The sequence below is a fragment of the Actinia tenebrosa genome, unplaced genomic scaffold, assembly GCF_029948245.1.
Source record: "Actinia tenebrosa isolate PJP-AT-01 unplaced genomic scaffold, QUT_ActTen_1.0 PGA_scaffold6__47_contigs__length_16458017, whole genome shotgun sequence".
NCBI lineage: Eukaryota > Metazoa > Cnidaria > Anthozoa > Actiniaria > Actiniidae > Actinia > Actinia tenebrosa.
Window position 1 is genome coordinate 1830358 of NW_028292583.1, and position 12010 is coordinate 1842367.

Consider the following 12010-nt stretch of genomic DNA (forward strand, 5'->3'; position numbering starts at 1 on the left):
GCAAAGGAGCTGATGTCTTATGTAGTAGTTCTTGGCGTTTTCTTAGCCATTGGACTCAAAGACAATTAGATGCGATGCGGAATTAGTAGTCCTTAAAGCTTCATATCACTGAAATCTTGCAACCTAGACAGTTCTGCTAGTGTTAAATTTATTTCGGTTCTGATAAAAAGTGCAATTCTTAAGTGCTTGTACTTTATTAAGGATATTTTATTACTTTAAACCTTATTATTACGATGTTGATATTGTTATTATTTAAATTTTAATAAACGTTTTATTGTTACCGTTCATTCAATTGGTATCCACGAAGGTAATTCTGGCTACTCGAACATCAAGTTCCCAAGAAATTGAAATTCAAAATAAATTGAAAAGCTGGTGTTTCGTGTGTGATGATGTTTAGCACGGAGCATACGCACACACGGACATAGCTTTACTTAAATCAAAAGAATCAAGGACAGATGCAGGATGAAGTAAAATAATAAACTACTCGTACTATGAGTCAAATGCTCATTTGAAGTAAGTGAGCCGAAATCGTAAACAAGTTCAACTTTGCAATTCTTAGAGTGGTCGCACTAAACCATGAAACAAATACTTACTCTTAGTACCAAATATTACTAAATAGTAAGATATAACTAGCTAAAAACTAGTGTGAGCTGCGTCGGTGTTTCTAATGAAACGGTAATGATAAAAAGGTAAATTATACACCGTGAAAAAGATGAAAAAACTTACTGACGTTTGGGACGCTAGTCCTTCGTCGGAGTAAAAAGGAAAAAGGTAAAAAGGCTTTTTACTCCGACGAAGGACTAGCGTCCGAAACGTCAGTAAGTTTTTTCATCTTTTTCACTGTGTATAATTTACCTTTTTAGTAATGGTTATAGTGGTTATTAGACAATGGGATCCTGGGGGGTTGTAGTCGACCCGGTTCTGGATAGAGATGTGCCGCCAGAGGTTACAAAAACCTGTGCCTATTCTTAAAAGACACTAGAGAGTAAAAAATTCATACCCTATTCAAAGCAAGTCGGAAAAAGAATGGAAAAAAAAGCGTTTTAATGTCCTCATTTGATTGCGATTTTGGTTCATCTAGCTAACAACATGCTGGAATTTGAGCTTATTTTTGAACTTTCAGATATTTTTAGTTAGTTCTTAGAAAATAGTGTTTAAAGTAGATGTAGAGTTTTTAATTTGTGAGTTATGAATTGTTTTGTGAAAAGGTTGATTTCCGCAGGCAATTTTCTTTTCAAAACCTGTCAAGATAGCCGTATTCAAAATTCATTATCTTGAAAACAAGCTCAGGACAGCCAATTTTTCTTTTCATTTTTGAAATCAGCGTTAAACTCTCTATAAAATATCTTTCTAAGAAAATTTTGTAATGATTTCTTGATAAAGTAGCTAGTCACCTTAAGACAATCTTGGCTAGAATGTATGATTTCCTAATTCGCTTCCTAACTCGCTTCCTAACTCGCTTCCTAACTCGCTTCCTAACTCGCTTCCTAACTCGCTTCCTGACTTGCTAGTTAGTTTGTCTCGGTCAAAAATAATCGAAAACAGAAATTTCGTCAAAAGCCATTTACCATCCCGCCTGGAGCTCAGAATGTATTCTTTCACCGAGGAAAATAAATTGCTTGATGAAACACAATTCACATCTATTTTTAAAAGCTATTCCTTTGTATATGATTTTGAAGTCCAGGTTTACTTGTAGTTGCCTGATCTACAAACCTCTTTCGAATTAAGGTGGCTCGATGGGGTTTTCTCAGCGCGCTACCGTGCAACTTCAAATCGCAAATACGCTACTGTAACAATGGTAAATCGATTTGGAGTAATGGCTAAAAATTGGGAAAAAACCGTTTGATATTGAGAAATATTGGGTCGACTAAAGTTCGCTGTGAGCGGTATTTTCGGTCTATTTCTGTTATGATGACTAACATGTGCGTAAATTCAAAACTAGTCGATTTTTTTTTTACATTTACTTCGATAGATACTGAGGCAACATGAGTTTTATTTTCATTGAAACATTCAAATCCTTTCAATTTCGAGCCTGAAATGAGGAACGTCCTTCTTGTCAACCTGACTCTGCTTTAGTTTGTGTACTGGTTAGATCACTCGAACAAGTTTGTATAGATTGAATATTTACTCATTTTTTCCATTAGGAACCGTGTTTCTCGAGTCCTTGTTTGAATGGAGGAACTTGTGTCCCTGACATGAATGAAGGCACGTATCATTGTAACTGCTCGATACAGATCCCATATCTTCCGTATCTTAATGACCACTGCGCTGTGGGTAAGTAGATATGGATAAAAAGTATTTCAATACCAAACGTGAGGAAAATCTTTGATAAGGAAATAAGAATAAATAACTAGAAATATTATTGAACATTCCCCAGATCATTCTGCGATAGCAACAAGTGGGATGTTTCGCAACGTTTTCCACGTCGCAACCATTAAAACGCACTACAACATGAACTATTACGAAGCAGAACGAGCTTGTGCTATTTTCGGTGCTCAGATGTCAAGCTTGACGCAGTTGGATGATGCATGGAAAGCTGGTTTTGATTCCTGCAGGTGAAAAAAATATTATGAAAAGAATTTTACCTGCAAATACATCCATTCCATTAAAGTACTGCATTTTATTTCGTTATGCAGGTACGGTTGGCTGATAGATGGTACTGTAAGATTCCCCATTATATATCCATACCCTAGCTGCTCCTCATCTCCACCCAGTATTCGGGGAAGTACCACCCCGCAAGATAAATGGAACTCAAGGCATGATGTGTACTGTTACAGAGAAACAGGTAAGGGACAACAACCTTTGAATATTTACGATATCATAGAGGATATTGGTAGCAAACTCATACCATGAAAATGAAGTTCAAATTAGATAAACTAATTGGTGTTATATACTTTTAATTCCGTTTGCTAAATTGCCCGGCTTTAGCCTCGTTTTTTAAATACAATATATGAATATATATATACAGACCTCTTTACCTCGGGCGTTTTTTCCCCCATTTCAGACCACTTGTCATTTGCAAGAGTATAATTTCTTTGTTTAACAGTTGTTACTTAACTAAGTCAAATTGAATATGGATACAACTTAAAAAAAGAATTCTCAAGACCATCCTGTCTTGTACACTAGACAATAATATAATATCATGTTATTATGGACATGGTATATCATTTTTACAAAACATGTTGCATTGCTTTCGTTGTTTCGTTGCTGACTTTCTCATAAACAGACTTTGTTATTTGACTCATACATTGTTCTTGTCCCAGATAATTGCAATGATGGTAAAGACTGGCACCAAAATGGGCAAGCTTGTTACAAGTTTTTTCTTGACACCAAGGCTCGTCAGACGCCTGCTGCTCAGACATGCGCTCTCGAAGGTGGGATTCTCGGAGTGTTTAACTCAAAGGCTAAGCTAATCTTCCTCCAAGACTACCTGCGAAGAAGAAGCATCGCAGACCAACAAGTTCTGGTGGGATTGAGTCAGGTAAGATCAGATAGAAAAAATGATTTTGTTAAAATTTCATCTTGAAACTTTCGGTAGAGGAATCCGAGAGGTAAAGAAAGTGGCGGGAAAAAAAAAAAAAAAAAAAAAAAAAAATCGAAAAAAAGTTAAAATTCGTCGACATCGGGATTTCAATTATCATGGCATTTTTCTTAGCTTTTCTCCAATGAATTCCTTGTTATTTCGTACAGGATAATGGTGGTGCATGGAAGTGGACAAATGGAGAAGCAGTTCGATCCTCTCTCTGGAGTGTCACCCAGCCAACTGGACCAATAGGAACAGTTAATACTGCCATGAAGGCTCTTGACAACGTGCCAGACAGTGACGAGTGGAAACTACCATTTGTCTGTCAGAAACCTGTTCCTTAATCTTGCACACACACACACAAAAAAACACAAAGGTCCGCACAGTTGATCCAAGGATTTGAGTAGTGGATCTTTGAGCTAGTTCAGCGATCGAAAAATATCAGTATATATACATTAGTAATAGCACACGAACTACCACTTTAGTTTAAAGGCTCTTTTTGTAAAAGTAACAGAGTGCGAATAATAAAAATGAAAACTACGTTTAATTAGTGCGTTATTTTTAGTTCTGTCAACTCATGAAATGGCGGAGACCTTTTCTGTAATATCAAATTCTTGGCCATGGTTTCAAACCACCCATTGCTTTACGTCATTCTCACTTTACAAACCAGCAGGAGTCTTTAGCTACTTTTCGACTGAAATTGTGACGGTCACACATAAACAGGACAAAATATGAGCTATTTTAGCGGGAATTCGGGCATTTTTACACCAACGGTAAATTGAATTAAATATTAACCTCCGCATACATTTATATAAAGTAATATCTAATAAACGCGTTGGTAAAATTGAAGGCAATTTAATGAACCAATCACCGTTGCATCAGTTTTCTCAGTGGAATTGAAATCTTGTCCAACAAACAACTACTAATTATCTTCTGTAAAGGGTACTACAAGGATTACGAGGCAATTTTCAATTCTTTTCGCAGGACCGCTGAGTAAATGATTGAACAACTATAATCAATTATCCTCCAGAGTTGAATATTTAAATAGATGTCGCCCATAATGATATAAACATATAGGTAGGAGTGTTCGGTATGGCAAATTTCTCCTAATTCTTTAGTTTTCACGTCGTTTGTGCGCGCCAGGGTTTAAAGGATTTCATGAATTCATTTTGGATCTGGAACTACTCTAAATTCTCTCACGGTTCAGTCTATCTTTTGACCCAAAATATCAAAAAGTATGTTAAGCGGAAAAATGTTTGGCTACAATATAATTGTGCATGGGTTTGTTTTATAGGTCTTAATAACAATCGCCCTTATTTAATTCATACTTTAATTGGTACTTTTTTCGGCGTTAATTTGACTCTCGATGAGTCAAGAATGAGTTGTCGGAAGAGAGCTCTCGAGGAGGGAAGGACGGTTCTGGAAATCTACTAGTTATTTATGACGAAAATCTACAAGATGCTAAGATAATCTTGAATTCCAGAGTAATGATAAACAGCCGCATTATATCAACAACATGTCAACATATTGTGGAAGCTTTTGAAGAAGTTTTTGTACATCGGTCACTAATTAAGAGTAAATGTCCTAAAATGTATGGGATAAAGTGCGAAATAATTGTGCTTTAGCTATAACATTACTAACTCGTGTGTGTCTTTACTTGTCGATTTTTGCATTTCTCAAGGACACTCGAAATCCAAATATTTTCTTTTCTTTTCTTCGTTATTATTATATAGCAGCGCTCCTGTTGTGTATTTGTTAAGATGCACCTGTGCCATATAGTTCCCTAGAACATTATCTCATCAAATTCTCTATGCATCACCCGTGAAATAAAAAATACTAGTGAACGTGTAAAAGTCGAGTCAAATAGATACAAAAGAAAACAATGGAATTAGGGTCTACTTAAGGGTATTAGTCTAATATCTCTTCCACTGGTTTTCATGGAATATTTAAGGTATATCCCACTGTTCGCCTTTATTACGTGGTTGTTTACTACATCGAATGGTTGCTTTCTTAAGGGACATTCTAAATGCAAGCATTTTAATCGTTCCTTTTCCTTTGCAGCTCCCCTGTTGTGTATTTGTTAGATTTGAAGACAAAAATCCTTTTTTTCCCTTCAAGACAATAAAGAAGTCGGTTTGATGAGATCATGTGAGTTGAAATGATAGTGGTTAACGTTAGTTTGAGCTACAATTCACAACTGCTCTCTGCCTGAGATTTTCGTCATGTTCTTGCCATCACATGATAAATATCATATATCACGTGTGTTTATATATGAATTTACTTCTAAAGTGTTAATAGTGTATGAATGAATAAAGTCTAAGGACTTTAAAGTGGATACTACCACTATATACCACCACCTTGCCGTGTGCGTTTATACACCTATTTCAGAAATCGTTGTCGCAGAGAACGCCGGTACTTTTAGCTGTAATTAGTTAATCATGGTGCATTTTCATTTATTGACTTCATAAATTGCTCCAAGCAAGGCTGCTTGAGATGATAATTAGTGGAGAGCTATAGCCACTTGCATGAACCATGATAAATCAATTATAAAGTACCGACGTTCTCTGAAGTCTTGGCTTGTTACTTGAGGCTCTTGGTGCGATAACGATTTTCGAAATAGGTGTATATTAATATACACTTATTTCAATAAAGTTAGTCACCTGAAAAGCTATAAAGCTGAGGCCGACAAGGATCATGGGTAGATTCATTTTACACGTTCAACCGCTTGATAACTATTCATGGACTTGCGAATCTTTTGACGGTTACAGTCTCACCTCTTCTGAGCATCATCGAGCTGCAGTTTGTATTAAAAAAGCTTTGTATATATATGCTTCCTTGATATGAAAAGTTTCCTATGATGCTCAGTGATCTCAGCTTTCTAGGTTTTTGTTGACTAACTTTATTGAAATAAGTGTATATCTAAAATGGTAAATTTAGTGTATGAATGTATAAAGTCTAAAGAGCTTAAAGTGCTTCAAAAGGATGAAAAGTGCGCTACTGTTCTAGTAAGAACCATCCATTTTCAGTTTGCTATCATTGTTGTTAACCATGGTCAATATTGGGTCCTAAGTATTTGCAGATATTCATTCCTTTAATAAGTGGCAATACAATAAACAAGTTCGCGATTTTGTATTGATTGGGTAAGGAATTAGTTCATTAATATTTTATTGTGTTTAGAAGAACACTAGTGCTTGTAGTTGCCGATGTCAAACGACGGTACTCAATGAACTTGATACTTGTAAACTTGATTGACTTTCGGAAAAGTGAAAAAATCCAACATTTCGCAAGTGTAAATATGTAGTATAGCGTTTATTACATAATTACAGCAGAAGAATTTCAGTAATGGAAAAAAGAAAGTGGACTAGTGTAGTATTTGGGTTTGTTTTGAGCACCATCTTTCTATCAGTGAATGCTGAATTCAAAGCAGTATCCAGGGACCAGCTTGGATTCAAGTTCATGAACTTCTTCCACAAACCTGGTACAGTTCTCACCGATAGTTCCATAACAGTGCACTCCAGTGTGACCGATGTCTCGTCCTGTCAACTGATGTGTTTAGATCACACATCCTGTTTGTCCATCAACGTCGGCAAGAAACCAAACCAAACGACTTTGGACTGTGAACTGAACAACTCGACGTCTTTGTTAAAACCACTCAGTTTGAAAAAACGAGAAGGTTTCGACTTCTATGGACTGGCTGTGAGTACTCTTAGAACTTTGATAAAACATCGATAAGTAATTTTTCCTGTCGTTTTTCACCTATAGACATCAAAAGTAACGACTAGTAATCCGCGTCGCATTTTAATTTTCCGTCTTAAGTCTAACATAATCGAAAGTATCGTCAAAAGACATCTATCCCGCCTTGAGCTCCTTGATTTTCCACAATCTTTCACAATTTTCCACAATTTACATATTTAGTTTTACTTTTACTTTTTAACGCGTCCATTAATTGATTGATTTATTTTTATTTTTGTATTTATTTATGATTATATTTATTTTTTAGTAGCTTGTAACCATGTATCTGTGAAAATTTTAATTAACAAAATTGTACAAATTATTGCAAAGTCACTTACTTACTTACCTACCAATTGGTGCAATTTTTTACAAAGGTTTTCTGAACATTTGAGGCAAATGTTAGTGCATATACTTGCAGTTGGCAACCAATCTAATAACTCCGGGATATATATAAAAATCTGATATCATAAAATTACACTAGAATCTGGTAAAAAAAGTGATTGAATTCCTGGGTTTAAATTTCTTTGTCCCTATTAAAACCATTAATGGCCTAAACCCCTAATTATTGAATCCAGACTAGACAAAGGCAGGTGGATTGTATCTCCGCAGTTAAGGTTATTTCAATGAAACACGTGACAAGCGGTTAATTTGTCAAGTACTGGTAGCATCACTTGAACAAGTTGATAACATTGAATTTTTACGTATTTCTCCAATAGGAACCGTGTTTCTCGAGTCCTTGTTTGAATGGAGGAACTTGTGTCCCTAACATGAATGAAGGCACGTATCATTGTAACTGCTCGATACAGATCCCAGGCCTGCCATATCTTGACCAACACTGCGCTGTGGGTAAGGAAGCTTAGCATCTATTCTGTCTCGAAGGGGCCACATTCAGCATGGGGTATAAATAATAAAAAATCATAAATTCTCATTAATTAATTAAACTTTGGATGAAATCGATTCAGTCAGGAAGGAATATGATAGGATGAAAGACATACATTCAGTAGCGCACACTGATAAAGTCGAACGCCGCTAAATGAATGAACGAACAAACAAACAAACGAACGAACGAACGAACAAACGAACAAATGAACAAACAAGAAAACAAACAAACAAACTCAAACAAAAAAACGAATGAATGAATGGATTGAATAATTAATTAGTTAATTAATTAATTAAATTTAATTGATCAATTAATTACCAGTTATAGACCTGATAGTAGCCAATTTATAACCATCGTTTTTTATATTGTTCGATATATAATCATCAATTGATAAAAGCACGTGACTGTATGATGTATATATACGTGTGTTTGATTTTTTTCGCGCAAATGAATATCATTTTATATTGATGTGTAATTGAAAGTATTTTAGCGGTACTATTGGTACCGGACGTCAACTGCTCACTCAAACCATGCTCTCTTGCTCAAACGTAAGGATATTTTCTGCAAATTAGTAAACAGAAAAAGAAGAGTCTGGGTCCAGATGTCAGTTACATTTCAGGCTTTTTGCAAGTTAAATTTCCGGGGTTTTAATTTTTTGATAGTTAAATTTCAGACTTTTTGTCAGTTTTTAGTTAAACTCCATCCACATTTTCCAAAAGGTGGGAGATTAACGTATGATTTTTTTTGCTTTTTGTTCCATTTTCACAGATCATTCCTTGCTGGTTAAATCTGGGACATTTCGTAGTGTTTTCCATTTGAGAATCAAGCTTATACGTTATGCTCTGAACTATTACGAAGCAGAACGAGCTTGTGCTATTTTCGGTGCTCAGATATCAAGCTTAAAGCAGTTGGAAGATAGTTGGAGAGCTGGCTTTGATTCCTGCAGGTATGTTTTATTAGTTTTTTTCTTTTCTTATCAACTAGGATAGCTTTTCCCTCGCTGGCTTGTGGGATTTGTGGATAGCAAGTCACCAGGCAATGTGACTAGTTCCTCTTCATTTTTAAAAAAAAATAATTTTTTTGTTATAAATGTCGCTACGTGGAGCCGTTGCCAGGACTCCCTAGTCCCTAGCCAGAGGGTAATGTTTACAGCTATTTCAAAGGTTGAATGTCTGGGCGAACGGCGGATGGAGATCGAAAAACAAGCATAATCGAGGTCGACTACAAACAAAATTCAATATACTATATCTCAACAATCTCCTACTACCACTACCACTGCTATACCACTACCACTGCTATGACACTACGATTGCCACCACCACTACCACTACCACTACCACTACCACCACTACCACTACCACACTACCACTACACACTACCACTACCACTACCACTACCACTACCACTACCAACTACCACTCTAAACCCACTACCTACTACCAGCGTACCACTAACCAACTAAACACTACCACGACCACTACCACTACCACTACCAACTACCACTACCACTTCACTCCCACTACCACTTACCGAACTACCACTACCACTACCACTAACCACTACCTACCACTACCACTATCCACTACCACTACCACTACCACTCTACCACTACCACTAACCACTACCACTACCAACTACACTACCACACTACCACTACAACACTACCACTACCACTACACTACCACTACGACTACCACTAACACTACCACTACCCACCTACCGCGACTACCCACTACCCACTACCACTACCACTATCACTACATTTGATATTAACCATTGTATTCCCTCGTTCTATAGTTATGGGTTGGATGATAGATGGGACATCAAGATATCCTATCTACAATCAGCGTTCTTATACAGGTTGTGCAGGAACTGGCCCTCCCAGTATACGGGGGAGCACTGTCTTAAAAAACAAAGCCACAAACAGATACAACGTCTACTGCTACAGAGTAACAGGTATTGAAATTACATTTAATGTGTTTGGTCATTTATAAACCTGACAGTATCCTGGGGATCTCTGGACTGCCAACTCGATTTTTTTGGTTTTTGTGCATTGTATCATATTATTATCCAAAACTGAGGCAGCGCAATGCAGTGCTAAGCTGTAAAATACTTATTATAACTTTTTATAGCTGCTATATATGAATGATTGAAACAGTATTGCCATCTTTCCATTCAGATGACTGTAAAGATAAAGATTGGATCCAAAATGATAATAATTGCTACAAGTTCTTTCTTAACACCACAGCACCTTGGAGTGCCGCTACTGACGCATGCGCACTTGAAGGGGCAGTTCTGGGAGTCTTCAACTCGATAAATAAAATCGGTTTCATACAGGATTTTTTTGCAACGAAGGAACTTTATGGGTCACATAATCGTTGGTCTTCGCCAGGTTAGAATTGATTTAGCGCTTAAGTAATGATAGAATAAACTACAATAAAACCTCTATAAAGGGGCGGGGGCTGACTACGGCTGATAAAGGCGGGCTCTTAACGGAGGTATAAAGTACTGCAAAACCAATCCTTGAGACTTTAGCAACTAGATATTACATAACGGTTGGTCACTTAATAGAGGTTTTCCACCACCACGTGACGGCAGCCATGTCAGATGGCAAAAGCAACACAATCGTTTTACATGAAAAAGAACTCAATTCCCAAAAGCAAAGGGATTTTATTGTTTTGCCATCTAACCACAGGCAATCCAAGCTGTATTATGGACGTGGGCACGTGATGGTGCAAAACCTCTATAGAGATTCTATTGTGTGTGTAAATGAAAAATGCTCGAAAATTAAAATATATTCCTCTGAATTCTTTTTGATAAGAGAAGCAATTTTATGATGCTTTTAAGCTACTAAAAAAAATTTAATGAACAAAAAATTTCACCCACAATGTCAGTACATCTTTCACCTTTTCTTCGTGAAAATTCGACTAAAAAAATACTTACTGAAGTATATTTTCTTGATCAAGGATGCTGCTGGTGCATGGAAGTGGACGAACGGAGAAGCAGTTAAATCCTCTCTTTGGGATGTCACCCAGCCAACTGGACCAATAGGAACAGTTAATACTGCCATGAAGGCTCTTGACAACGTGCCAGACAGTGACGAGTGGAAACTGCCATTTGTCTGTCAGAAATCTGTTCCTTAATCTTGCCCACGAAAAAAAACACTGAAAGGCAAGCACTATATAATGAGCCAGGATTTGGCTGTGTCTTACCCTCTGCTAGCAGAGTCTCCTTTTACTTTAGATTTTTGTTTTTTCCAATATTTGATGACTTGGTGTCGCTTCAGTGATTGACACACATTAAAACGCAGTAGGCTAGTTTACCTATTTTTGGTCATAAACATCGGCAGAACGCAAAACAGCATTTCTGGAAACCACATTTTGAGAGTTCGCTCCCAGGCCTCATCTGTTTGGTATTTTGCATAGTGAAATTCGTCTAGCGCCGAATCATCTGTCCCCTTTCTCAGATTCCTTTACTTTAAATCACACTAGTGGCAACGAACGCACCGCGTTGAAAAGCCGTAGTCTGAGGCTCAGTTTTCTCTGGATCAAAGTTTCACTGGAATCTTGTCTATATGTCAGCAAGGTGTTACTCTAAAGTTAATTATAAGATGCTATATAATCCGTGAAAATCTAATGAAAATATAGTACACTGAAAAACAAAACTGGGAGCAGTAAACAATGAACATAGCAACTAGTCCTAGCTCATGCATGCAATTGGCCGCGGAATGGCAAATATGAAAAGTTGACCGAAAATTACATAAACCATTTCTTTCTTTCTTCAGAATCCAGCAGAGAAAATAATTTAACACTTTAACAGTTTACCCAAACTCTTCTTTGTGATTTGAAAATCATTTCAATAAAAGTAAAAATACA

General features: G+C 36.7%; 2 protein-coding genes and 1 long non-coding RNA gene across 5 annotated transcripts in view; all 3 read left to right on the top strand.

Moving 5' to 3' along the window:
- Positions 1 to 4070, top strand: part of LOC148905818 (uncharacterized) — a 49179-nt gene extending 45109 nt beyond the window's left edge. For 2 of the 3 annotated variants that reach the window (XM_089039279.1, XM_089039280.1), the window contains exons 2-6: positions 2145 to 2274; positions 2378 to 2555; positions 2637 to 2785; positions 3264 to 3481; positions 3691 to 4070. In XM_089039279.1, the coding sequence (XP_088895405.1) occupies positions 2145 to 2274; positions 2378 to 2555; positions 2637 to 2785; positions 3264 to 3481; positions 3691 to 3867 (852 nt within the window). In that variant the 3' untranslated portion in view covers positions 3868 to 4070. The remainder of the gene's footprint in view (positions 1 to 2144; positions 2275 to 2377; positions 2556 to 2636; positions 2786 to 3263; positions 3482 to 3690) is intronic. The other variant, XM_089039278.1, reaches the window with a different exon arrangement.
- Positions 4071 to 6859: 2789 nt separating this feature from the next.
- Positions 6860 to 10098, top strand: LOC148905820 (uncharacterized). The gene is made up of 4 exons (XM_089038873.1): positions 6860 to 7219; positions 7972 to 8101; positions 8904 to 9081; positions 9933 to 10098. The coding sequence occupies exons 1-4, from the start codon at positions 6866 to 6868 to the stop codon at positions 10096 to 10098; spliced, it is 828 nt and encodes a 275-aa protein (XP_088894999.1). The 5' UTR covers positions 6860 to 6865.
- Positions 9961 to 11955, top strand: LOC148905821 (uncharacterized). Its single transcript, XR_016121617.1, has 3 exons — positions 9961 to 10091; positions 10315 to 10527; positions 11102 to 11955. It is a non-coding gene; the product is annotated as an uncharacterized LOC148905821 (long non-coding RNA).
- Positions 11956 to 12010: the final 55 nt, after the last annotated feature.